Genomic DNA, 26,526 nt, shown 5'->3' with positions numbered 1-26,526 from the left:
AACCACTCTAGGGCAGTGTCGTCTGTCGTCCACCCATTATCTGTTGCTGTGAACTTCCAACCGTCGAATGGGTTAAGTTGAAGGGGAAACCACTGCTGTTGGACCGACTTTCCCTTGAATATGACCAGTGGTTTGATAGATCTGGCATCAGCAGAGATACACTCGATAATCGACACCCAAGCACGCGAACCAGGCTCCTTTTTCCGCACTGCAGTGGCCTCTGCCTTGCCCAAGACCAACCCATTAGCTCCCTTGCCCTCAAGGATGCCAGTCTCATCCATGTTGTACCTGTTGGATTGTTTGATCTTCTTGATCTCTGGGATGTCGAGCAAACGGAACCAGGGCCTGATTACCTCAGTAGTTGCTCCATTAACACGTCTAGAATCAATAGTTCGGCTCTTCTGGACCTTAACTGAGGGATTCCTTCGCAGGAAGGCTTGGATCCATCGCTTGCTAATAGGCTTGCGGTCACCCTGAGCTCTCAGAACTCGCTCAGCGAATTCCCTGACTTGTTTATGTGTAGGAGAGACCCCTAGAGTGTGCTGAATGCGAATCTACTCTGCCAGCCGGTCTTCCTGCCATTGATTTAGTCTCTGAAGCTCGGAAAACGCGGTGAGTCTGCTCTGATGCCCCTTGAGTCGACTTCGTATTGTTGATCGTGGTACAGCCCAGTTGTCGTATGGTCACAAGGTGGGCATCGAGATATTTGATAGAGAACGGTTATCCATTGAAAGTAGAGAATAGGTACGAGGCTTGCTCTTAAATAATGATGATGATGATGATATATTTAACGTCTAGTAACAAAAGGACGTGCCGGGCGCTATACCGACATGGTCTATACTAATCTAAACTATATTATAGGCTACCGTCTTTACCTAACGTTCCTATTCAATAAGTCGGGCAAATTTCGGAAAAGAAATTAGTCTCCTCTATCTATTCGCATAGAAGAGAGGCTCCCTTAGCAGAACCTAACAAGAAATCAATACTTACTTTGGCCATACGAATTAGCGGAGGTAGCGCGGTATAGCCTTACGTCCACGCTTACAGAAGTAGAAATAGACTGGTATCTTAGGTTTCCTACAGCTACAATTAAGCAACGCATCTTAATAAGCAAATCTCTCGTAGTATATTATAAAATCTCTAAAATAGGATCTTGCTACGTATAGCCTTCCTAATAAGTACCGAGGGAGGCGGAGTTCGGGCGGCTTAGGGTAAAGAATTATCTCGAGGTCGGCATATTACCAAGGGTATTAGGACAGCCATTTTCTGGCAAAGGCTTGGAAGGCAGCTGCTTTAGCTTGCCTTTCTAGGTACGCTAATAAGGGCTATGGTTAACGTACTTGATAAGCGAGCTGCCCAGACAAGCGAGCTGCCCACCCAACCGCGTTCATCCTTCCTCCTCACTTCTAATGCGTATCACGCCACAAATAATCATATCGTCACAAAGCAAAGAGACCTAATTGAACTTAGCAGTCGAGGCTATCCAAAAAAACCCTAAACTCAGCATTCGAGCCGCAGCAAGAATCTATTCAGTCCCCCCTAGGACCCTAGGCACCCGATTAAAAAGCACACCTACACAATAAGATACTATACCTAACTCACGTAAATTAACGGAGCTTAAAGAGGAGAAGCTAGTTAAGTATATCCTCAACCTAAATTCCCGATCGTTTCCTCCCCGGATTAGTAGTATGGAAGAAATGGCTAATCGATTACTCGCCGACCGCAACGCGCCCCTAGTTAGGAAGCGCTAGGCTTTAAACTTCGTTGAACGATAACCACAGCTCCGGACGCACTTTTTTCGCAAGTACGACTTTAAGAGGGCCTAATACGAAGATCTAGACGCGATAAACGCATAGTTTCGGCTTATAGCGAACACAATTACGAAATACGGCATTATAGACTCCGATATCTATAACTTCGACGAGACTAGGTTTATGATAGACTAGATTATATCCGGGATGGTCGTCACGAGTGCCGAAAGGCGTTCAAATACAAAAATAATATAGCCTGGTAATCGTGAATGGGTTACAGTCATTCAGGCCATCAGTTCGTCAGGCTATAGCGTTCCGCCGTATATTATCGTTATAGGCTAATATCACCTCTCTACCTAGTATATAGAAATAGATCTCCCACGCGACTAGGTCATCGCAACGTCTAAAAACGGATAGATAATAAATGAAAGAGGCCTAGACTGGCTCCAGCACTTTAATCGGTATATAAAACCGCGTATAACTAGCAATTATCGCCTCCTCGTTGTCGATAGGTATGAAAGTCACCACTCTACGGACTTTGAGATATATTGTAAGGAAAACAATATCGTCATACTCTACAAGCCGGCCTATTCGTCCCATCTACTTCAGCCCTTAGACGTTGGGTATTTTAGGCCATTAAAGACGGCTTATAGTCGACAAATTAAAGATAAGATGCGCCGGGTGTTACGGCCAGCTAGTCGTAGGGGTAGTTTGCAGAAGTTGAGGCTGCGGAACTGGTAACAGTAATCGTAGTCGTGGAATAGTTTCAAGGAAACTATGTCTGTCAATCGTAAGGGCAGGTAAGGCTTCGGTGATCAATCGTAGTCTTGTCAAGGTAGTAGCTGAAAGCGGATGTTAATCCTGATACGAAGTTAATTGCTGAAGAAGCTATGGGAAGTCTGTCCTAGAGCCCGGCTCGAGTCCATCCTATATTGTCGCAGCGCCACACGTGGCGCTGCCGGTTACTGCCGTACGATACCGCTTTCCACAAGCCCATTACCCGTCTTGTACGGTATATAGATAGGACCCTCATACGGGTCTTCCACTTAGAGGAATCAAGCCACTTTCTACCATACAAGTCTTCCACTTGCTACCTCGCTTTGTGATATATATACAAGTCCTGATCCTGAACATATCCTTTGTTGCCTGGTCACCATGTTCGTTGGTGATCACTAAGTGGATACTGGTGAGCGCTCACTTTGGGTGATCACTGTGATCACCTTATCGTGTGCTCACTTTGGGTGATCACTGTAATCACCTTATCGTGTGCTCACTTTCCTTATCGTCACGTGACTTGTTCCATAGTTCTTCCGTTCCATGAGGAGTCACCTGAGTTCCCGGATTCTCTGCGTATATCAGGTAGATAGCCGCCGCAGGCCTGTGGGGCGGGCCCCCTGGCCTTGTTATGCATGTTGGGTTGTAACACTATACTTTATAAGTTATGCCTATTGCTGCGTACCATAACTCGTGACAGATTACGACGATCAGCCCCAGCCTTCTAAAGGTCGATATGAATGCAATAATTATAACGATCGGTTCTAGGACGAGCAGGATCTCCGCTAGCACGAGGTCCAGTACCACAATTACTGCGATCCCTGCGACCGCTTTTTCAGCAACCAAAACAACATCCGGCAGGTAAGTCACTTCCACCCATTCTCGTTCTCTAGCAGTCCCACTCATGGCAATCAGCACTTGAACTTCAGTGTTCATCGCGCCATCAGCGACATACAGTGCCCCTTCTGCAGGCAGACCAGCAACACCGCCACCGGTCTCATCCACCACCTCGAGCGAGGTGCCTGTCCCAATGCTCCTCTTGACCGCGACAAGCTCTACCAGGCCGTCCGCGCCCGCGACCCCAACGGAGTCATCTCCAAGAAGCTCCTAGAGTGGCACGCATCTCCCACCTACCCTCCGGGAGGTCTGCCGCAAGGGCGGCTGCGCCCTTGCCGCCATGGCGTTAAATAGAACAACACAACAATCCCACCTACACCGCCACTGACCGGACTCACAACTACCACATCGGCGCCTACGAGTGTTGTCTCTGCCACCGCGCCTTTTCAACCCTCAATGGCCTCAACCAGCACCTCAACTCCCCCACTCATCAGCAGAAGCTCTACCACTGCCCGAACCATCGTTGCGGTCGTGAGTTCACCACCCTCGCAGCGGCCATCAACCACCTCGAGAGCGAGTCCTGCGGCTATATGCGCTTTAAGGCAGTGCAGCAGAACGTGGGGCAGATTCTTGATCCTCGCCGGATGCTTTCTTTCTCATGGAAGGTGCGATACTTGTGAGGGTATGCTTGGAACAATTGATGTACGATGTGCGAAACTGGGAATGGGGCTGTCGAGGGCCACAAAGATACTTTAACGAGACTTGCTTTGAGATGATACGGAAGGGTGGAACCTAGGAACTTTAGCGGATGTTGCAACCGTCTCAGCTGATCAAATCGTTTGTGCGTAGATTTCCTCAACAATAGGTCAAGAGAACAAATGGAAGACTCTTTCTGTCACTGGTTCGATTCCTAGTCACGGTCCGTCACACAAACAAAGCACAGGTGTCGTCTCCATTGAGGCTCTTTCAGATGGTCCGTTACCAATCAATGGGTTGACTTGCTTTATTGACGGCCAATAGGGTGAAGGCGGTTCCAAACGAGATCTGGGCTCGCTTATCCGGTCCTACCCATGATTTTGGGGGAAATGCGGACTCACACCCTCCGAAAACCACGCCCACCCCGGCACGGCACCCCGGGATCAGAGGTTATGGGGCCGCCTGTCATTGGTGCCATAATAGGCCCTCGCCTGAATGAGAGTCGGCGTCCAAGACACACTGCGCTTGCTCCCGCCTTGTCAGTCTCAATCGGTAATGTAGGCCAACGGAGCCCGAAAAAATGACACCTAACTCGGAAGGCGACTTGCAAGTATGTTCCTTGGACTCCAGGTCCCTATAAGGGCATTCAAAACCAAACCGAAATTGCGTTCAGAGTTAAGTAGTGTCTCTGCGAAGTCAGCTGGTCCTCCTCATAATTCAAACTGCGCTATGCTTCGGCTACCCAAGATTACAACTCCTCAAGAGACAACAAGGTCCTCGAAAGCAGTGGCATATGCCCAAGGTCGCACGGGCTTAGAGAAAATATTCTGAAATTCGTCCAGCATGGGTTTAGAACAGAGGCGCAATGGGGATGCAGATACCGACACCGACACTTCAAACCCCACACACCCAACACTCAACACTATCGACTTTAACCTTCAAATCGAAGTCGAGGAGATTCTCACCGACGTTGATCCCGATATCTCTCTAGAACTCCTGCAGAAGGCCGAAGCCCATTCTGGGAAGCCCCCTCCCACGCGCATATCGAGAGAAGCGCTCGTCAGCACGCACAACGACTATGTCGAGCAGCAACAAAAGTCTGGGCAGCAGAATGGACCGCGAATGGTGAAGAAAGTAGTCCTAGCACTCTCGTACCCGCCGTCTGTGAAGTCTGTGGAGCAGCTCTCGCCGGTAAGTGATTCACTCAGGCTCGAGACAATCTCGCAAACGGCTAACCGTGTTTAGATGCGCCTTGACGAGCTCCTGGTAGAGAATCATCATGAAGACAAGTACCTAGTCCTCAGGACAATCGCGCAACCTTACTCGGGTGCCGGTACAATTACTATCGTCGAAGATCAGCATAGCAGCGTCGATAAGATGGCTCTCTATAACCAGGGTAACTCTACAATCTTGCAGTCTATCCCGGAAGGCTCGGTAGTACTTGTGAAGGAACCGTACTATCGATTCAGCGGCGACAACGATTTCATGCTTTGCATTGACCATCCATCAGACATTTTGCTTCTTCGGCAAGGTCCGGATGATGCGTTTATTTCGGAGGCATTCAGGGCGGTGCCAGAGTCCGAGATTGCAGCGGATTGGAAGGTTGCTGGGGATCGAGCGTTCATCACCAAGAACCTTCCCTTAGCAGTAGCAAAGTAAGACTAAGCTACCGACCTCTTTCTCTAATCCAACCCCTTCTTACGTTCGTTTTATAGTTACACCAGAGCTCTCGAGCTAGCGCCAAAAGAAGACACCTCCTTCCGGGACGACGTTCTGTTGAAACGAGCAGGCATCAATCTTACCCTCGAGTGTTTTGGTGGCGCACTATCAGATGCCTTCTCGTCGACAGGCGGATCTTTAGACTGGAAATCACACTTCCTTGCCGGCAAAGCAGCTTATGGACTCACCGATTTCCACACTAGCAAGCAACACTTTGAGGCGGCCCTAGAACTCAAGCCCGAGGCCGCTAACATCCGCAAGGAATACGAGAGGTGTTTAGCGAGGCTCGAAGAAGAAAAAGGCAACTATAATCTGGCGAGCATGACAGCAGGCGTCACGTCAAAGAACATCCACATTGATAGAGCAAGCTTCTTATCACGGACTGAAGTCAGGGATTCGCCACACCACGGTCGGGGTCTCTTCGCCACAGAAGACATCAAGGCCGGCGAAATCGTCTTCGCAGAAAGAGCTACCAGCGTTCCGAACGAATTCAACCCAGAACACAACGCAGCCGCAGCTTACGCTCAGCTCGTGGAGCTGTGCGCAGATAACCCGACAATCCATAACAAAGTGCTCGACCTCCATGGAGGGTCCTACAAGCGCAGCGGTCAAGAAGGCACCCTCATTGATGGCAAGCCTGTCATTGACGTCTTCCTTCTCGAGTCCATCCGCCGCAAGAACTGTTTCAGCGGCGCCCAGGTGTCGGCACAAGCCGCGAATCCGGAGTGGGATATGTGGAAGCAGGGCATGTCGCGTGGGCTCTGGGTGTACTCAGCCTACGCCAACCACGCGTGCCTTCCCAATGCCAACAGGTCCTTCATTGGAGATATGCTCATCGCCACGGCTACTGTCGATATTCTCGTAGGCACGGAGATCACGCACATTTACCTGCCTCCCAAGGCGGCATATCTACTCCGCATGCCGCAGTTCCGCCGTAGCTGGGGTTTCATGTGTAGCTGCGCCCTTTGCGCCGGCGAAGCCAAGTCCGCAACCGAACTGCATCAGAAGAGAAGCACTGCTCTTGCGGAGATCGAGGCGCTGATCAGGACGAAGCGTCCTACCAAATTCTACCCTGACGCGACGATCCGACAGATTGAGAAACTTACAAACAAGCTCTCTGCTCTTCACGAAAAGGCAGTCTACGACGATCTCGCTTTACCACGGTTGATGCTCGTCTGGCCGACAATGTGGCTCGTGGAAGTATGGCACACCAGAAAGCAGTGGAACAAGGTCGTCAAGTGGGGGAGTGAGGTGTTTCGCAACTTTGGCTTCGTCGAGCCTGTGAGGGATGGGAGGTTGTGGATGTATAAAGACACGCAGGCGGTGACAACGTTTGAGGTCATCAGAGCGTTGAAGTGGTCAGCTGAGGCGTACGCGGCACTTGGGGAAGAGCTTTTGGCGGGGGATTGTCTGGATGCTGCACGAATTGGGTTGAAGACGATGGTTGGTTTTGTCACGGATGAGACGTTTGCTGCTTTCAAGTGAAGCGGCTGTCTTTGTTGGCCTGTCAATGCATCGGCCCCGGGCCATGCCGTCATGTTCTCCGCCTTCCTCACATCAGCCCGGACGTTCTGCTCGTTGGGTAACTCACGTATCACGCTTCACACAAGGAACCGAACAATTTTACTTGCGCTATTTGTTTATTTCGCAGACAACAGGTACCAGAGTCTTGGCAAACGGCGCTCCTCTTGGCATCGCGGACGTTGAGCATGAATCAGGACATAGCGTTATCGCTGCGAAGAACCCCTTCTTGGCACTTCAAGGTTTTCAACTGTGTGAACTTTCCCAGCCATCAACCTGTCAGACTGTTGTCTCCCCTCAGAATCTTGAGCACGTGGGCTCCAGGAATTGAGTTTCGATGTGTCTTATGGGCCTTCTGGGCACAGCATTGAAAGTCGACAGTCGCTTCTCACTTCTTACTTCGCTATATCCCTTGTTTTTGAGCACATTTATCCAATCGTTACGTATTTCCAAGTATGTCATCTATTCACAAAAGGAAACGCACCGCATTGCCTTCTCCAACGATGTTACCTGCCGCAGTCCATCCCAGGAAGCCTCATGCCCGGTGCAACGAAGGATCATATTCCCCGCGCGTTCAACCTCCACCCACCAACAACAACACCATCCAACTCTGCGACATCACCTCAGATTCCTCGCAAATGTCCCCGACAGACCAGGAAATAGGTCGCGTGCTTATCGTTAGCCTGTGAGGGGAAATCGTCAATGAAGCGGGGTACGCAGCAGTGAAGCTGCAAGCCAAGAGTCCTTCTGCCATCGATGCTTGGCTTCCCCCACCTCGTGGGAGGGAGGTCAGTGCTTCCTCGGACAACGCCGATCCCAATCGTCGTGATAATTACGGTTTCCTGTTGCTGCGATGAGTGAGGTGAGTCCCCGCCGACGCGCTTTCTTCCCCAACTCAATTCATGCCGGCCCCGGGAATGTGGGAAGGAACTTTGCGCGGCAATTACTTGGACCTTCTATGTTAAGTTAGACGCGTGATCGTGACTGAGGAGGTTTAAACCGACCGCCCACGATGTCTTGGCTTGTGTATATGATCACAGTCCCGCCTCTCGTAGACACGGCCTCCATTGCCAATCCAACGTTCACCCCAAGTTCATCCGATCTTGGCCTTTACCTCGTGGACTGTGCTCCCCCTCCGCCGTAGCATCCCACGATGTCCGCCATCGCCCTGGTCCTCTTGGCGTTCGCGCCCTTGGCCACCCTCGCCCAAACCTTCCAACGTCTCGGCGCCTGCCCAGACCTCGGATGCGTTTTCCCGCCTGACCAAGCCCATTTCCTCCCCGGCCAAAACTTTGACATCCGCGTCGAGATCCACGCGCCGGTGAACGGAACCGAGGCCTTCAACGACGGCGTTCCGGACCCGGAGTTTACTCTCACGATTGCGAGCAATAGCGTGCCTGAGGGCAAGTCTGTGACTGAGTTCTTCAGGATCGAGGAGGAGCCTGAGCTGGAGACGTGGACTTTCTCGTGGTATGAGGATTTGTTTGCGCAGGATGCGGGGAATGCGTCCGTGGTCAATGTTGCGTCCAAGGCGTACCGTCACTTGTCGTTATATGAGCCGGGAAACTACACGGTTGAGCTCAACTATTACAATGGCACGAAGAAGACGCTGGCTGAGTGGTTGGTTCGTCCTCTTGCTGAGGAGAAGAAGGCCAAGAATGTCATTTTGTTTATTGGCGATGGTATGACGACGAATATGATCACGGCCGCACGCCTGTTGGGTCACAAGAGCGTTAATGGAAAGTATCAGTCGAGGATGCAGATGGATCAGTTTCCCATCTTGGGACATCAGATGGTGAGTTTGTTTTTTGGCGGAGGCAAGAAGGCGAGATCGACCGTGTTGCAGTGCTAAATTGAGAGCAGACACACTCCGTCGACAGCTTCATCACGGACAGCGCCAATTCTGCGTCCGCGCTTTACTCTGGTCACAAGGGTACATCAGACTCCATGGGGTGCGTACATGAACGAATGCCTTGCGAAAGAAACCGAATATTGATTGTTTTGTAGTGTGTACTCCGACTCATCGGCCGACAACTTTGACGACCCCAAGGTCGAGACGATCGTTGAGATGGTGGTTCGCGTCTGGGTATGTCGTCTTTCATGAAGCAACGACCATGCTTTTGGTAGCCAACAACTTCGTAGGGATCTGCTTGGGGCGCCGTGACCACAGCTGCCCTCGACGACGCCACTCCAGCAGCATTGACTGGCCACAGTAGATCTAGATCCAACGCCGGCTCGCTGATCGACCAAGCCCTCAATGGCATGACGAACTACTCTTGGAGCAGCCACCCCGGTCCCGACGTCTACTTTGGCGGCGGTGCCTCAACTTTCCTCCCCGGAGCAACGTCATACGAGGGCAAGGACTTCTACGACGAATTCCTCAAACAAGGCTACTCCGTGAGCTGGAACGCTACGTCCCTCCGCGAAGCACCCGTCGATTCCCCAGCCTTGGGCGTCTTTTCCACCTCTCATCTGCCCGTCTGGCTCGACAGGAAGATCTTCAAAGACAACATCGCCGAACTCAAGACCCATCCCTCCGGAGACGGCTCGGCGCCGCTCGATCTCCCAGGCCTGAAGGACATGACCCTCAAAGCCGTCGACATCCTCCTCGAGCGCAGCAATGACACAGGCTTCTTCCTCATGTCCGAGGGCGCCTCCATCGACAAGCAGATGCACGGGCTAGACTACGACAGAGCCCTCGGCGACCTCCTCGAATTCGACACCATCCGCGCAACGGTGAAGAAGCTCAGCGAGGCCGGTGAGCTCGAGAACACGCTCATCGTAGTGACGGCCGACCACGGCCACGGCTTCGACGTCTTTGGCGTCGCTGATACAAAGTACCTCGCCGCGCAGGACACGGATCGCAAGAAGCGCGACGCGATTGGCATCTATGAGCGTTCCGGCCTGTCGCAGTATACCGTCTCCCGGCCCGATGGCATTGAGTACGGCACCGGTCCCAACTTCCCGTCCAACTGGAGCCCACGCTATGCTATTGCGCCTGCGTTTGGTGCCAACCCCGATCGGAATGAGAACTACCAGCTCCACGAGTCGCCGCGTCGCGTGGCGGTTAGCGGAGAGGATGGCTATGTTGCGAACCCCGAGGACGGCGAGGATGGTTTCTTCGTTCCGGGTACGATCCCGACGTCGTCTTCGTCTGGTGTCCATTCCCTGACTGATGTGCCCGTCTTTGCTATGGGACCTTGCCAGGAGACGTTTGCTGGTGTGTACGACAACACGGACGTCTTCTTCAAGATTGCTTCGTGTCTTGGACTTGGACAGTCTTCACCGACACCCAAAAGGAAGTGAGGGGACAACATGGGTTGGAGGCCGGGGTACTGGTAGATAATTCGTCATGAGCAATGCTAGACCAAGTCTGCCTCTCGATGACGCGTATGCAGAATCATCTTGCAGCAATCAACATTTTCCGTTCCAAACTGCAGCCTCTGTGCATCCTTTACCTGCCACACTTCTTCCATGTCTTCTTGCACTCGTTGAAGGGAGGGAAGTTGCCTGTTTTGATACATCTCCCTGATCCTAACAAGAACCATTTGACGTAGGCGAGTCTCGACGGATTCGCAGCCGCCAGTCCATAGGGGCCACGCATGAGCAGAGACAAAGGATGACGTGATGGGCACCTTCAACAGGTGGTAGATGCACTGCTCCGCGTAAAAGGGCTTTGTGGAAATCTCTCCGTCGTCCCAAACTCGGTAGAGGTAGACGATTGCCGCGTGTTTGTAGGCTTGGATCGTGTGCTCAATGTCTGGATCGCCGTCGTCGGAGAAGTCGACTTCCTGCAGGCTTCGTTTAATGCCGTATCCCCTCTTCTGGTGCTCTTCGCCGCTTTGTCCTTGCATTTTGCTGATGGTACTGACGAGGGAAACGACGGAAGTCAGCTTTGCCAGGCTGTGCAGGCCCTCGAGAGGCGCCGCATTCGTCATGCTCAGCAGCGGCTTCGATGCGCGGGAGATGGATGACATGACGTCGTGGTAGAAGCAGAGACTGAGCAGAAACTGCGCGCTCGAAGTGTTCCAGTTCGCTGGCCCCCCTGAGTGCATGATGACTGCTTTGGCTCCAGCCAGGTGGTCAATCTGACTGTCCGTGTTGAAGAGCCGGTCCGAAATTTGGAGCATCAAGATCGTGGCTAGGGAGAGCTCGGGGTTCTCGGTTTGGATCGACTTTCGTAGCGATGATAAGGCGACGAGCATGTGTCGTGACGATAGCGTCCTGAGGTTGACATCATTCCGGAGGATGGCGAGGTGGCCTGCCGCCATGGAAGAGATTGAGAAGAGCAGGGCTGTGGAGCGGAGCATCATTGGCGTGAGGTGGACGAGGAAAGGGTTCTGTACGCCGGATGCCATGGATATCACACTGGCCAGCGATCCATTCCAATGATGTATCAAGTAGCGATTCATTGGCGAGATATCTGGCGATAAATATGACGGATTTCGGATGAGACTGTCTGGGCTTGAAGTCGAAGTTAAAGTCATTGAGCTGGAGCTAGGCGTCGCGGGCTGTCCATCGCTTGAAGGCGGCGTCACTTTACGATATCCAACAGTACCTCTGGGCTTTGAGCCTCTCTTCTTTGCAACTCTTCCGCCGTCTTTGGGGTCATCGGCCGACTTCCATCTCACTCTCAGCCCATACCCCTTGCATGTTTTGCCCAGTCGGACGCAGCGGCCGCAGTGCGGCTTTGCTTCATCGCATTTGTAGCCCTCGTCTCTGCCATTGAAGTTAGCATCAAGGTTCTATCTTCACGAAGTATTATATCTTACCGGCATGTGAGGCACCCTGTTCTACTCCTTGTGTGCGGCATCGTCGAGGTGGATTCCGGCACAAACACAGCATGATCTGAGGGGGGCCGATGGGTTGATTCTTCAGCAAAAGTGGGGTTCAAAGGCCGCTTTTTGCCAGCGGCGTTTCTCGCCTTAAGTCCGAAAGTTGGTGATCTTGGCGTTCACTGACGACTCATCTGCACGTCTCGTGTCACAGACTCGGTGAGCGAGAGAATATGATGTATCAACAGTTTGAGGAAGTCCATATCGCGTCGGGACTTAGCACGATTGAGCGATTCATTACACCCACAATGCCACGACCTCCTGGCCCCTGAGCAGACCTGGAACACCGGTTTTGCTGTGATTGACTTAAATACTTGTGATTACAGCTTCGAGCTCATACAGTCGTGACGTATCAAGGATTATGAGGGCCTCGAAATTCATTTTCCGGGGAGTTCTTACCACCCATTTTCATTCCTTTACATCCAAATAACCATTCTAATGACTGCGACGTGAGTCATCTTCCATGTAGCACTTGTTAAGACGCGAGTAGCAATTCTACGACAGGGCCGAAAACCTTCAACCAATTAGCAAAATGAGTGAGAGTTTCAGTCTAGTCAGCCATTCTTAAGAGGTCTCCACATCTTCGCTTGCCCGTGGTAACCATATCAAAATTATCATGATACTCGACCAGAGACCCGAGTCTCTACTGTCCAAAGTAAGTATGCTTCACTAGTCAATCTGCAAGTGAGAAAGAGCCCATAAGCATATCACCCTCGTCGGAAGAGATGGCGTTATCAAGGGTCATTCCCTTCATGCACGACACTTCCCCGCGCTTTTAGATTAGTGGCTGTTCTGTTCCATGGTTCTGTTGATTGAGTGTTTGCCAAACGAGATTTGTGACTTGTCTTCGGTGTGATGAAGAGCGATGGCTTGCATAACCGAAAACTTGCATGACGCTCTCCACGCCTCGTGTTGGTTTTGAACCATGTCAGATATTGCTCATAAGCCTAGGCCTGACCAAAGACATTAACTGGCTAATGCGCCCCGCTTAGGTTGATCGCCAAAGCCAGGGACGTCGCGAGTCCACGCGAATCCTTATAATCCTTATGATATGAAGAAGCCTCATGAGAAAGACTAATTGAACCTCTATACAGTCATATTATTGGCAATACATGAGGCTAGCTAAAGATGGCGCATGCTTCACCTTGGCATGAACCCTGAAAACGCACGCAATCGGACCATGGACCTTTGAGAGCAGTCTCCATCGATGCTAATTGGTACGTAAATGCGCCGTCATCGCCTAGTTCTATGGCTTAAGAATAGACCAGAAGATATCATAAGTCAGAAATGTATGCGTAGTGCGATTGCCAACAATCTACGTCGTCTTTGCCGTCTCAAGATCCGAGGATGGACCCAATGAAGAACTAACAGAAGCGAACATCTTCTTTTGTGCTACGCCTGGTATGGACAAGTTTCTGTAATCATGTTTACCGTGCATTCAAATCTCACCTGATGGTAAGGGCGGGAATGTCTCCCGAAAGCCCGGGCAGGGGCTAACGCTGTGGTAGTTGGCTGTTGGTCTTTGAGCAAGCAAACACTCGCATCATTTGTTGAGACCAACATGCCAGGCAACATCTTCCAATTATATCCATGGGATCTATTCCTCTGCATTGGTGGCAGTTCAAGGTCTTCCCACCAATGCATGTCGGTAGAGAGGACAATGGAATCGGGTCAGGCATGGGCATCCGGTTGGTTTTTGACAATCTTGGCTGCAGCTCTTGATCAGCCAGACAGCCTGTGTACCGTATGAATCCAAATAAAATCGGTGCATGGAAAGCTGTTCCTCATATTTGATCCCCCAGTCCCAGTTTCGTCTTGGCTACACCTTCTCATCATTGCCCGCTCGCGAAATTTGGTTAATCCGATCAGCCGTCTTCATGCATGTTGATATCAGATTATCAACCACCAGATTCGGAGTAGTCGGCACGGGATGTGCGACAGCCTCCAATCTCGTACTTCTTTCAGTGCTGTGCCGTTATCAACATTGGACAACTCCGTCTTAGTCCCTAAGTAGGAACAGGCTGCGATCAGAGCTTCACCCCGATGCTCGGCTAGGGAGTGAATACAGGGATGAGTGCTTTCTTTGATGGACTGAACATTTGTATGTTGGCCGAATGAGCTTGACAGATTGGTTGCTTGGCACACCTATTTACGAGCTATCCTTGTCAAATCCCATAAGTCAACCTACCCACTTTTCGTCATCCCCCCCTTTTCGCCACCCCAAAGATGCCTCCCAGCCTCCTCATTATTATCCTACCCCTATTGTTTAAACAACTATAATAATTACAATTTTCGTCTAAATATAACGTAGTTCACAAGCGAGTGAGCCACACAAGCGAGTGGGCCACTCCCTTATCGCACCTTAAAGGTCGATTTTTAACTATTTATTAAAAATCGAATATAAGGCTAAAATTAATAAACTATTTTACATAAGCTTTGATAAGGGCTATAATATAAAATATAATATTATACAAATCATATAACTGTTACGCCCGCCGCAACTTGTCACTGTGGGCGCGTAGCTATATAATGCAGAACAAGGGACAATGATGCCGGAGTCATCATTATCGAAGCTTTTGCTTTGTGCCATAGTTGGTTGCCTTGTCCAGCTCGTAACAATAACGTGCATGATAAGCGAGCGGATCGCTCAACAGCGACCGCCACATCTTTTTCTTTCCAACACATATCCATCCACCACAATAATACAGTCATCAAACAAAGAAGCTAGTATAATTCTAGCAGTTCAAGCTATCGAAAAAACACCAAATTTGAGTATTAAAGATGCAGCTCGGATCTACTCAGTGCCATTTTCAACCTTACGCGCCCATATTAATGGAAGAACTTCGCGACTTAAAACCGTACCAAACTCACGGAATTTGACGTTGCTCGAAGAGGATACGCTAGTTGAGTATATTCTCGACCTGGATTCCCGATTATTCCCTCCTCGGATCAGTGGTGTAGAAGAAATGGCTAATCGACTGCTCGCCGACCGCGACGCGCCCCCAGTTGGGAAGCGCTGGGCTTCGAACTTCGTCAAGCGACACCCACAGCTCCGGACGCGCTTTTTTCGCAAGTATGACTACAAGAGGGCCCAATGCGAAGATCTAGACGCGATAAACGCGTGGTTTCGCCTTATAGCGAATACAATCGCGAAGTACGGCATCGTGGACTCCGATATCTACAACTTTGATGAGACTGGGTTTATGATGGGCCAGATTGCATCCGGAATGGTTGTCACGAGTGCTGAAAGGCGTTCAAACACGAAAATGACGCAGCCTGACAATCGTGAATGGGTTACAGTCATTCAAGCCATCAGTTCGTCAGGCTGCAGCGTTCCGCCGTACATCATCGTCGCAGGCCAATATCACCTCTCCACCTGGTACACAGAAACAGGTCTCCCACGCGACTGGGTCATTGCAACGTCTGAAAACGGATGGACAACAAATGAAAGAGGCCCAGACTGGCTCCAGTACTTTGATCGGCATACAAAACCGCGTGCAACTGGTAGATATCGCCTCCTCGTCGTTAATGGGCATGAAAGTCACCACTCTGCGGACTTTGAGATATATTGCAAGGAAAAAAATATCATCACACTCTGCATGCCGGCCCATTCGTCTCATCTACTTCAGCCCTTAGACGTTGGGTGTTTTGGGCCACTAAAGACGGCTTATGGTCGACAAATTGAGGATAAGATGCGCCGGGGTAATACGCATATTACTAAGGAGGACTTCTTCCCTGCATTTCGCAACGCTTTCACGCAAGCCCTAACGGTAAAAAAACATCCAGGGAGGTTTTAGAGGGGCTGGGCTTGTTCCGTTAAGTGCTGAAAGTGTGCTTTCGAAGCTGGATGTGAAGTTACACACTCCAACGCCCCCAGGGTCTCTCCCAGCAATACCCCCAGCGTGGACTTCTCAGACACCAAACAACCCAACAGAGGCAAATTCTCAGTCAACTTTGATTAAAGATCGAATCTTAAATCATCCAAATAGCTCGCCAACACCAGCTAGTAACGCAGTTGACCATATCCTCAAAGGGACACTAGCTATGATGCATCGTAATGCTCTTCTAGAGGCTGAGAACAAAACCCTTCGGGAGGAGAATAATCTACTTAGCCGACGGCGGAGATCTAAGAAAACTCGTCTCAGGCAAGGAGGGAGCCTTACTATAGCTGAGGCAGATGACCTTCAATCACAGAGAGAGGCTACAGCTCAGATTGAGGAGGAAACGCGCCGGAGTAGTGGCCGTCGGCCGAGGACGGAAACAGGTCAACGGCGATGTGGCGTCTGCGGGAACACTGGACACAATGCGCGCACATGTCCATTTCAGAGAGAAATGTCTAGAGAAGAGGATTATGGGTAGTTTCAATTAATTAAACTTTGTTGATGTTGATCAAGATTTACATACGTGGAGTGGTTGCTGTCGAGCGATCCGCTCGCTTGTCCGATCCGCTCGCTTATCATGCACGTTATATGATTTGTATAATATTATATTTTATATTATAGCCCTTATCAAAGCTTATGTAAAATAGTTTATTAATCTTAGCCTTATATTCGATTTTTAATAAATAGTTAAAAATCGACCTTTAAGGTGCGATAAGGGAGTGGCCCACTCGTGTTACGGCCAGCTAGTCGTAGTGAGGTATGTTTGCAGAAGTTGAGGCTGCGGAACTGGTAACAGTAATCGTAGTCGTGGAATAGTTTCAAGGAAACTATGTCTGTCAATCGTAAGGGTAGGTAAGGCTTCGGTGATCAATCGTAGTCTTGTCAAGGTAGTAGCTGAAAGCGGATGTTAATCCTGATACGAAGTTAATTGCTGAAGAAGCTATGGAAAGTCTGTCCTAGAGTCCGGCTCGAGTCCATCCTATATACAAGTCCTGGTCCTGAACATATCCCTTATCAATGATCAGTTCCTCTGATCAGGTGAGCGCTCATTGTTCGGCATGAGCGCTCATGGCCCCACCATGGTCGCTCATGTTTTATCTTATCATCACGTGACTTGTACCATAGTTCTTCCGTTCCGTGAGAGGGTGCCTAGTGTCCCTTATCTCCTGCATATGTGGTGTATTATAACCGCCGCGAGCCTGCGGGGCAGGCCCTGTTCTTGGTCATGCATGTTGGGCCGTAACAACTCGCTTGTGTGGCTCACTCGCTTGTGAACTACGTTATTTCTTTTTAGTAGTTACAATTATTTATTAATAAATAGTTATTGATCTTATAACTTATCTCAAAAGATTAAAAAAAAGCTTTAATAAAAAGGACTATATATTAGCTATATTAAATATAAAAACCATTAACGTAACTCTAGGCCTAAGTTAACTATATAGCTCTAAGGAGGAAGAAAACTATCTAAATGTTACGAGCTGGACAAGGCAACCAACTGTGGCACAAAGCAAAAGCTTCGATAATGATGACTCCGGTCATCATTGTCCCTTGTTCTGCATATATAGCTACGCGCCCACAGTGACAAGTTGCGGCGGGCGTAACACTAAATAGATTTTAATACTAAGTTCGTAAATATTAAGGGTATAAAGAGAGCTTAGGATGATATTAGCGACTATCTTATTAGTCCTAGTCGATTTGCAGGGATCGAATTACCTAGTGAGGGCAGTGACTGTATTATAGTGGTAGTGGAAGGTAGTTAATTGATTGAGTGTACTTGGTGGTAATGTTTTGAGACCATGTTGATTGGGGTGGCCGAAAGGGGGGTGGGCCGAAAGTGGGTGGGTTGACTTAATAGACATCATCATTGGGCAATCGTATGGAGAACAATCCTTGTTGTCCCAAACCCAGCTGGGCTGCACGACGATTCGACCGTTGATCGCAAGATGGAATGCCAAGATGTCCGGTCCTCGTCAACTCATCAATCAGCAGCTTTCCAACCACCGGCTCGGGACTTTCAGGGATCGCTTGACTTGCCAGACAACGGCCGCTCATCTCGCAGTTGAAATTGACTTTGACAGAAACGCCTACTCGACCGGCATTGAAATCAGGACCTACCCGTCTACTTTACATCAGCATCAATGAGCGGCACGCGGGACAGGCCGGACCTTCGCCAGGCACACGTCCAGCACGCACCACACCAACGCAGACCATAGCTCCGATCAAACCATGAGATCCCTGTTCGCGGGGAATTGTGCCTGAGATACCCGAACTCCGAGCTCCCCGCTCCCCGCACCGCAGATTACAGTCGCGGATCCGAGGGGATCTGAGACTGGTAGCGATTGGCTTACATCCGGAACACCTATGTCTTCGCTTGGTCATTGGCGGACTTTTTGACAAACTTTTAGCCGTCGTTGATCTTATCTTGCGGCTGATTTGAACGCATTGTCCATCCCAAATATCGGAAAGTCAGTCAACTCACTAATTCGGAATGTGGGTTGTTCTCATCAGTTGGAAGAATCCCAAGAGTGGGGTTACTATCAAACATGAAGAGAAAAGTGAAAATGTTTATAGATTGAGGCTAGTTGAATGAACTTCTGATAGATTGAACTTTCACTTCACGATGCTGAGAAATCCTAGCATCAAGATGTTAATTTCCCAGATCCCCTACGCTAACGCAGGGGAAATGCCCTAGAACAGGGTCTTTAGGTTTGCCCCTGACCACAACCTCTAGGACACCTGATTCAGGCTGCCCTGTCGAGGCGCATTTGACAAAGCCCCCGCTGACTGGCGAGACCTCGAGCGACTGGATACTTCACACTCGAGACACCACTGTGGACGACAACCTTTCCCGTTATGCAACCTTCAGATGAAAGGGCTGGGAAAGTGGCCTATTGCTACCCTCCCTTTTGATTCCTCCGCTTAGCCGTCACAGGGAGCGGAATCCCCACAAGCTTGAGCTTATTGTCGAGGCTCGTCGCCTCGTTTTCCTCGCTTGTCACTTTCATTCATCCAGCGAGTGGCCAGTCTCGTAGAGTTTGTCGAACCCGGACATCACTCACAATTTGTTTGGACTGCCGTCTTAGCATTGTTTATCCGTCCTGGCTGTGAACAGTGCTTTCGTCTCACAGGCCTCAATCCGGCCGAGGTGTGCTCACGAAATTGCTGGTCGTCGGTTACAATGATTCCGCCGGCGCTTTCACGTTAGCACAGCCCGGCCGAGTCAGGCATCACTTATGGGGTCATTATATAGCGTGAATGCCACCTCTATAATCACGCGCGCTTACACTTGTCGCGTCTGTCAGTCATGCTGTTTCGTACCCGTGTCTCTGGTTCAACAGCATGCACACCAACTTGGCAATCGGGATCGGCCTTTTGCCAAGATGCGCCGAGTAAACTGTTCGCGCATCATGCTGGGCACGCAAATGCTGGGCACTTGAAGACATCATGGTTTCATTGGTGTGCGAAGGAACATAATACTCACTCTTTTAAGGAATACCTGACGTATCTTAGCGATACCTGTGTCAAGATGGCGTGATGGGACATGATGCACTAAGCAGAGTGTACATTCTGATCGGAAAACCCCCGAATTGAAGATATTCTGCTCGATCATAGCGCGGGACGTTTGAATTAGCGTCCCTAGACACGGGAGCGAGCGTCACCTAAGCCCACGATGGCGCGCAGAAGATCCAGGAAACGGGCTTCATCCCGCAAACCCGACGGCGTAGGGGCATTTCAACGGGAGCCAAAATAAATGGGATAAGCCACGCGAAGGTTTGCTGAATTCCGAGGAAACGTTTTCTCTTGTGGGAGGCCGAGAAGAGGTTGCGAGGTGGGCGCGAATCGGAGGGGACAACAACCGAATCCCAAGGCCCGCTAGAGTGCTTCACAAGTCGCTTTGAGCACACATGTTAGGCAACTGAGCGACGCAGCATACTTGGCACTAACACGGCCTGTGGCAATGGTTGGCCTCTTTTGGATGTCCGTGGTGCTGTGGGAGCTGGGTAAAGCAAACCAGGATCTCAACACCAATGTATAGTCCTTTCGAATGCGAAGAGGCAAGGAGGGCTGCACGAAACGAATTAGACCGCCAACCTGCAGTTCTTGAGGACGGGTGTCTGAACTGCCATCCGTTCCCTTTTGGACAGGATGGTGCCACCATTTCGATGTCCCTTTGTGTGTAGCATCACCTAACAACAGGAGATGACTAACCCAAAGCTTAGCCTGTTGTAGCTGCAGACAACTTTTTAAGCTTCTCGGGAGCATAGCTGTTTTGAGTAAGGACATCTTTGGGCAGAAGAAACGCCCATCAGACGAGTCAAGGATGTAGCCATGTTGCAAGTCGGCACGAGTAACCATGTGGCCAAAGGTGCCCCAAGAAGAGGGTCGAGAAAGGGATCAAAAGACCAGGCGAGGCGGGAAAGGATGGGCACCATTTCCAAAGAGAGTTCGAAGTCCGAGACGTGAAGTTGTGACGTCTGGTAGGGTGCCGTCGGCGGCTCTGTTCAAGCAAACCATGGCCCCTCAACATGTTCGGACTCCCTTCTCTGCCCTACTGAATCGCGGCCAGGGGAAGGGGGAAAAGATGAGCTGCCGACAGGGAGACCCGAGGATGTGATTCGCGGGCTGTGTGGCTACTCTGATACCCTGCACCCCAATGCATCGTCTGTGCAGATGGACAATCAGGGAAATCCTTCCTTCGTCCCAGCGTTATCAAGGTTCGAAACAAGCAGCACAGCGACTCGGCGACCGCCCCAAAACACTCTAGAAAGTCTATCATCCGGAAGTTTCAACCTCCATCTCTGGCCCGCCTTCGTGCTTCCTGTTGGATAGGGCCCCCCCCACCGGGGGCCTCATCTCATGATTTTGCTTCGTGAAGTTGGGGCCGGTCTGGATAATGTGCGTCTCGCCGTTTGGACTTATAAGACCAGACGCTCGCCCGGTCGTTAGAAGAGTTTGTTCTTGCTTCTGCACTGGATCTGGATTCGGACAATAGGACAACATCGTCAACAGCAGCGAACGGTCATTACTCGCCCTCGGACAGGCTCCAACAACTTTAATTTCAACTACATACAATCTTTCTCGAATAATCGTAAATCACAACCAACCGTCAAAATGAAGGCCTACGCTGTTGTTCTGTCCCTCGCCACCCTGGCCGTCGCCCAGATGAACGGAGGAGCCGCTCCCGTTCCCCCTCCCGCCCCGGCGGCCGGAGACACCCCCGCTTGCGCCGAGGCGAAGATTCTGGCCGGTGGCATTGCCTTGAACATCGAGGTTCAGCAGCAGGAGGTCAACGGTGTCAACGCCGTCATGCAGGCGCTTCAGGCCAACCCTCCCAACCCCCAGCAGTTTCAGACCGCCAAGTCCAACCTCCTGTCCTTCGTCAGCGACGGTATCCAGGTCAGACAGGCCAACCAGCTTATCGCTCCCTCTGGCAACATGGCCACCCAGGGACTCGCTGTTGTAAGTGGTCATGATTTCTATAACCTTCTGGATGCGTGTATTAATATCAGGCCTAGGTCGCCAACGCCCAGCTCTCTGAGTTGCAAAAGGTTGCTGGTCTCACCGGCAACCCCGCACAAGATATGCCCGTCGTCCAGTCACTCATGATGGACTTTTCTGGCGGTATCAAGAAGAACATGGAGAATCAGCAAATGGTATGCCACACCCCCTCACACGGCCTCACACCGGCGCTAACCCACAACCCCAGGCCGTTCAGGGCGCTTGCTAGAAAACTCCAGTTCTGTTGGTCGACATGTTTGGAAGCGACGGTGCACGGGGGACGGCTTATGGGCAACGGCGTTTAGCGGCTTTGTCCCACTTACTTCTTTAATCATTTAAATCATGGGAGCTGGGCGGTTGGGACTTTGGCGAAGTTGATCCTCACCAGGCCTTCATTCGGAACGAGTTTGCCTGTTAGGTTTACTTGAATACCAGTCATCCGACAACTTTCTTAGTTGTACATCTTTCAGCCGGATCCAGGCCGCTGCTTATTCGAATAAGACCACTTGCTGATGAACATCAAGAACGTGGTCTAAGAATGCTTAACCGTGATTGAGTCGCCGCGACTGCGCTATTATGAGATTGTATAATAAGTAAAACTGATATCCCATCGGGTGCTGATGGACAGCACTTTCGCCAAGGGCGGGGTAGAGCCAATAAGGGCTTACAAATCTATTAAGTTAACCAACAGGGCTGCAGTACCTCTATTTCCTATAAATTTTGGGTATGCCAGAGGTACCAGCAATCTTTACTAATACATAACGGTACATTACAATTTAAGCAGCCCTTTCGAGTTATCTACCGTCATTACCGAGCGATAGCATTCCTAGATATCTCCTTTAAAGCCTTCCTATTACTATAATAAGTAACTATAAGGTAAAGATACCTTTCTTAATCCCTTCCTATTCTTATAAAATTGTTACGACCCAACATGCATGACCAAGAACAGGGCCTGCCCCGCAGGCTCGCGGCGGTTATAATACACCACATATGCAGGAGATAAGGGACACAAGGCACCCTCTCACGGAACGGAAGAACTATGGTACAGGTCACGTGATGATAAGATAAGGATCATTTGGGATCAATATGATCCAACACGACTTGGGGGCTAAACGATCATTCTGGATCAGAATGACCCAAGACGACCCAAGGGACAAGGGACATGTTCAGGATCAGGACTTGTATATAAGGATGGACTTGAGCTGGACTCTAGGACAGACTTTCCATAGCTCTTCAGCAATTAACTTCGTATCAGGATTAACATCCGCTTTCAGCTACTACTACCTTGACAAGACTACGATTGATCACCGAAGCCTTACCTACCCTTACGATTGACAGACATAGTTTCCCTGAAGCTATCCCCGACTACGATTACTGTTACCAGTTCCGCAGCCTCAACTTCTGCAAACATACCTCACTACGACTAGCTGGCCGTAACAAAAATAGAGGTATTTCTTTTATCTATTGCCCGTCTAGGCCGTAATAGTCTTCGCCCGCCTACCAATAAGTTAGTCCAAACCGTTAAATAAGCTAGGCTACTAATAATCGCCACTATTAATAATAAAGGGAATTGATATACCGGCGTCGCTGTTCGACCTTTTGATTGGCTCAAAAAAAACAATACCTCCCCATAAAGGCGGTGAGGGTGACTGCACTAACATGGCTATTCCTGCCCTCTTCTCTAACCTAAGCTCTGATTTGAGATTTCTAAAAGTACGTATTACAGCCTACTTATACCCCAGGTTTGTAAATCTCAAATAGGGACTATATAACCCCTCGAAAGGCCTATTACCTAACTACCTTTTGCGACGTGGTTGCAAAGATTCATCGTCACTACAGACCATTTCCCACTGACTCCGTTTCCTCCGAACACTAGGCTACATCGGCCGTCTACTTGCATGATTCCCTGTTGTCCTCCCCTTACCAAGAACACTAGACTGGCTCTCTGTTTGTCGCTGGGATGAGCTTGATATCTGGCTTTGACTTGGCTGACTTGTCTCTTGTGTAAGCCCAGCTAGCGTCGACTTATTCTTGCTCCCAGGTGGGCGGCCTCGCTTCTTACTACTTGCGCCTTGGCTGCTGTAGGTAGTGCGGGCTTGTCTGGCTGACTGGCCCTTTGCAGGTAAGGCTAGTTGTGATGGGACAGGCTGTACTGTGTTCTTTGGCCTGCCGCGGAGGGACGTAGCAATCTTAGGGTTAAGGATCCGGCGGTATAGATCTAAAGAAGACGTCTCTCGAAGACGCCACCGAGGGTATACCTCCTATTTACTGAAAGTAGCTGAATCTAACTTTTAAGAGTAGATCTTATAGCAGCATAGGATACCCAGCTTAATTAAAATAGTACAGTCTGGACCACAGTCTCCAAGGGGGGCTGGGAATGGCCTCGTGCCAGACGGCATTGCCTTCTTTGCTAGCCGGTATTGCTTCCCAATTAATGTAAGACACTTCGAGGAAAGCATCGTTCGAAGTTCGCCTAGGTACTCAAAGCGAGTACCTATATACTCCCGGCCTGTAAGTACTTCATCCTCAGCACAAGCTTGCCTGAAGCGTATCTCCTGGTCACCAATCATATCCTGCATAACATCAACAAGTCGATATAGGTGACTAAGACCATTTAAGAGATAACTCTTAATGTTGTTATTACTTGACCCAGTGCCAGAGGTGACGCGAACACCAAAGTTCTGGTATTTTCGGATAGAGCAGCGGGCCCACTGTGCTCTTAAAGGTAGGTATGTTATGTTGAGGTACTGGAGGATTGGGCGTTGGTCATTAAACTCTTTACAGAGCTTAGTCCAGGCTTTCTCAAAAGCGTGCTCAGTCTCAGCAAAAACAACAAGCTTCCACATTATAAGGACCCCACGATACGTATGAGGGGGGGGCTCATCAACAGATGTGTTGATATAGGCCTCATCCTCATCACTTAGCGTGGCCATTGCTTGTATTAGTAGCTAATATCCCTCGTCATCAGACTCACTGCTGTTACTGCTACAGCTGCGGTCCTTAACCCACTTCTGCTTAGCCCTGAGCATAACGTTAGAATTGATGTGGTGGATGTAGAGTTGTTGCTGAACGTCTGGGAACTGCTCATTCAGTGCAGCCTTCATCTACTTGTCGTAGTCTGTAATAATAACAGTGGGGTAACGGACTAAGTGTTGGTCTATGAGTTGGCGGATCCCTGCTGAGAGAAACTAGAAATCCTCTAGTCTCTCGTTGTCGATAAGGCCAAACGCAGCGTTGTAAACAGATCCAAGGCAGGTCTGCCCAGTAGCTTAGAAGAGAGGGAGCTTAAAGCGATTAGTGTTATAGGTGTTGTCAAAGCTGATCACCTCAGGGAATCGCTTCCACATTTAGAGACAGCAGGGAAAGGTCCAGACAAGGCCAATAAGGCGGTTTAGCTCGGCGTCTGCCCATTTCACTACGTATAGGATATCTCGCTCATCAAACAGCTTAATTAATGCTACAGTTAACAAATATCCCGCTAGTTTCTCTCGGTTTTTACGAGCCCTAGCGTTGTAGATATCTCGCTAGGTGAATAAGGACTCTGGGAACTGCTCCTGGACAACAGCACGCACATCGCGAGCCCGAATCCCAACTCGTCGGCTTATAGTTCCAATAGCGTCCTAAAGTGGCTAGGTAAGCCTACGATGTAAAGGGTGTGCAGTAGCTTCAAGGCTAGGGCCATGATTATACTGACTATGCTAGGGGTCTAAGTGATAACGTAAGAGCCACTTACCCTCCTCTTAAGCCTCGGCAATAACTTACCATTTATAACCGCATTTACAAGACTTGCGCTGTCGAATGCCAGCACCTTATATAGGCCCAGGCTCGCCAAACCGATCACACTAGAAGGTGTATCGAATGATTCGGCCTCGAGCTTTATACCTATTCCGCTTTATAATGCCAAATCCATTAACGTGAATGATAAGCGAGTGAGACAGACAAGCGAGTGAGACACAAAACTGCGCCGATGATGCTTCAACACAAATGGAGACGTTTCTTCCACAACACATCATGGCATCCAGAAGTAATGAGTCAGGCATACAGCTGGCCCTTCAAGCTATCAGAATCAATCCAGAGCTTAGTGCACGGGCTGCAGCTACGATCTACTCGGTCAGCCATGCAACATTGAGTCGACGATTGAAGGGCTCTACATCTCGAAGCGACAGGATACCGAACTCGAGGAATCTTACTTTGCTAGAAGAGCAGACGTTAGTTGATCACATTCTCGATCTAGATGCCCGATCATTCCCTCCCCGGATCCGTGGTGTGGAAGAAATGGCTGATCGACTGCTTGCTGATCGCGACGCGCCTCCGGTTGGGAAGCGCTGGGCCTTAAACTTCGTCAAACGACAACCACAATTGCGGACGCGGTTTTTTCGGAGGTACGACTACAAGAGGGCCCAATGCGAGGATGCAGAGGCTATTCGCGGCTGGTTCGCTCTTGTGAAGAACACAATCGCGAAGTATGGTATCGATGAGTTTGATATCTATAACTTTGATGAGACTGGCTTTATGATGGGCCAGATTGCATCTGGCATGGTTGTCACAAGTACTGAAAGGCGTTCAAACACAAAAATGGCGCAGCCTGGTAATCGAGAATGGGTTACAGTGATTCAAGCCATCAACTCGCAAGGCTATAACGTCCCGCCGTACATCATCGTTGCAGGCCAATATCACCTCTCAACCTGGTATACAGAGTCAGGTTTCCCGGACGACTGGGTCATTGCGACGTCAGAAAACGGATGGACAACAAATGAAAGAGGCCTAGATTGGATCCAGCACTATGATCGTCATACGAAACCACGTTTGAGAGGCCAATATCGCCTCCTCGTCGTCGACGGGCACGAAAGTCACCACTCAACAGACTTTGAGCTATATTGCAAGGCAAACAAGATCGTTACACTTTGTATGCCGCCTCATTCGTCTCATCTACTCCAGCCCCTTGACGTTGGGTGCTTTGGTCCGCTAAAGACGGCGTATGGGCAACAAATTGAGGATAAGATGCGGCGGGGC

General features: G+C 50.0%; 5 protein-coding genes across 5 annotated transcripts; 4 read left to right on the top strand and 1 right to left on the bottom strand.

Moving 5' to 3' along the window:
* The first annotated feature begins 3,194 nt into the window (after positions 1–3,194).
* On the top strand, positions 3,195–4,338 carry BDP81DRAFT_411867 (uncharacterized protein). Its single transcript, XM_060589179.1, has 3 exons — positions 3,195–3,386; positions 3,455–3,669; positions 3,717–4,338. Exons 1-3 carry the CDS (start codon positions 3,262–3,264, stop codon positions 4,040–4,042), a joined length of 666 nt encoding a protein of 221 aa, XP_060437669.1. The 5' UTR covers positions 3,195–3,261; the 3' UTR covers positions 4,043–4,338.
* Positions 4,339–4,664: 326 nt separating this feature from the next.
* On the top strand, positions 4,665–7,509 carry BDP81DRAFT_511423 (TPR domain-containing protein). Its single transcript, XM_060595768.1, has 3 exons — positions 4,665–5,249; positions 5,304–5,713; positions 5,774–7,509. The coding sequence occupies exons 1-3, from the start codon at positions 4,902–4,904 to the stop codon at positions 7,260–7,262; spliced, it is 2,247 nt and encodes a 748-aa protein (XP_060437668.1). The 5' UTR covers positions 4,665–4,901; the 3' UTR covers positions 7,263–7,509.
* A 942-nt stretch (positions 7,510–8,451) lies between these two features.
* Positions 8,452–10,604, top strand: BDP81DRAFT_336237 (alkaline phosphatase; the record flags this gene model as incomplete). Its single annotated transcript, XM_060585899.1, has 4 exons — positions 8,452–9,093; positions 9,162–9,250; positions 9,306–9,384; positions 9,441–10,604. 4 exons carry the CDS (start codon positions 8,452–8,454, stop codon positions 10,602–10,604), a joined length of 1,974 nt encoding a protein of 657 aa, XP_060437667.1.
* Positions 10,605–10,632: 28 nt separating this feature from the next.
* On the bottom strand, positions 10,633–12,093 carry BDP81DRAFT_172717 (fungal-specific transcription factor domain-containing protein). Its single transcript, XM_060582177.1, has 2 exons — positions 12,071–12,093; positions 10,633–12,017 (listed from the first exon to the last, which is right to left on the bottom strand). The coding sequence occupies exon 2, from the start codon at positions 11,783–11,785 to the stop codon at positions 10,661–10,663; it is 1,125 nt and encodes a 374-aa protein (XP_060437666.1). The 5' UTR covers positions 11,786–12,017; positions 12,071–12,093; the 3' UTR covers positions 10,633–10,660.
* A 9,033-nt stretch (positions 12,094–21,126) lies between these two features.
* On the top strand, positions 21,127–21,742 carry BDP81DRAFT_485950 (uncharacterized protein; the record flags this gene model as incomplete). Its single annotated transcript, XM_060595189.1, has 3 exons — positions 21,127–21,474; positions 21,531–21,668; positions 21,722–21,742. 3 exons carry the CDS (start codon positions 21,127–21,129, stop codon positions 21,740–21,742), a joined length of 507 nt encoding a protein of 168 aa, XP_060437665.1.
* Positions 21,743–26,526: the final 4,784 nt, after the last annotated feature.

This window comes from Colletotrichum phormii (assembly GCF_030913505.1).
Source record: "Colletotrichum phormii strain CBS 102054 chromosome Unknown BDP81scaffold_45, whole genome shotgun sequence".
In the NCBI taxonomy this organism is placed as follows: domain Eukaryota; kingdom Fungi; phylum Ascomycota; class Sordariomycetes; order Glomerellales; family Glomerellaceae; genus Colletotrichum; species Colletotrichum phormii.
This window is presented reverse-complemented; position numbering and strand designations above follow the sequence as displayed.

Bases quoted from the DNA above. Each gene is read 5' to 3' on its own strand.
- BDP81DRAFT_172717 (XM_060582177.1), bottom strand. From the start codon at position 11,785: ATGACTTTAACTTCGACTTCAAGCCCAGACAGTCTCATCCGAAATCCG.
- BDP81DRAFT_411867 (XM_060589179.1), top strand. From the start codon at position 3,262: ATGAATGCAATAATTATAACGATCGGTTCTAGGACGAGCAGGATCTCC. The intron at 3,387-3,454 runs GTAAGTCACTTC...CTTGAACTTCAG, and splicing joins ACCAAAACAACATCCGGCAG to TGTTCATCGCGCCATCAGCG. The intron at 3,670-3,716 runs GTCTGCCGCAAG...GGCGTTAAATAG, and splicing joins TCCCACCTACCCTCCGGGAG to AACAACACAACAATCCCACC.
- BDP81DRAFT_511423 (XM_060595768.1), top strand. From the start codon at position 4,902: ATGGGTTTAGAACAGAGGCGCAATGGGGATGCAGATACCGACACCGAC. The intron at 5,250-5,303 runs GTAAGTGATTCA...AACCGTGTTTAG, and splicing joins CTGTGGAGCAGCTCTCGCCG to ATGCGCCTTGACGAGCTCCT. The intron at 5,714-5,773 runs GTAAGACTAAGC...TTCGTTTTATAG, and splicing joins CTTCCCTTAGCAGTAGCAAA to TTACACCAGAGCTCTCGAGC.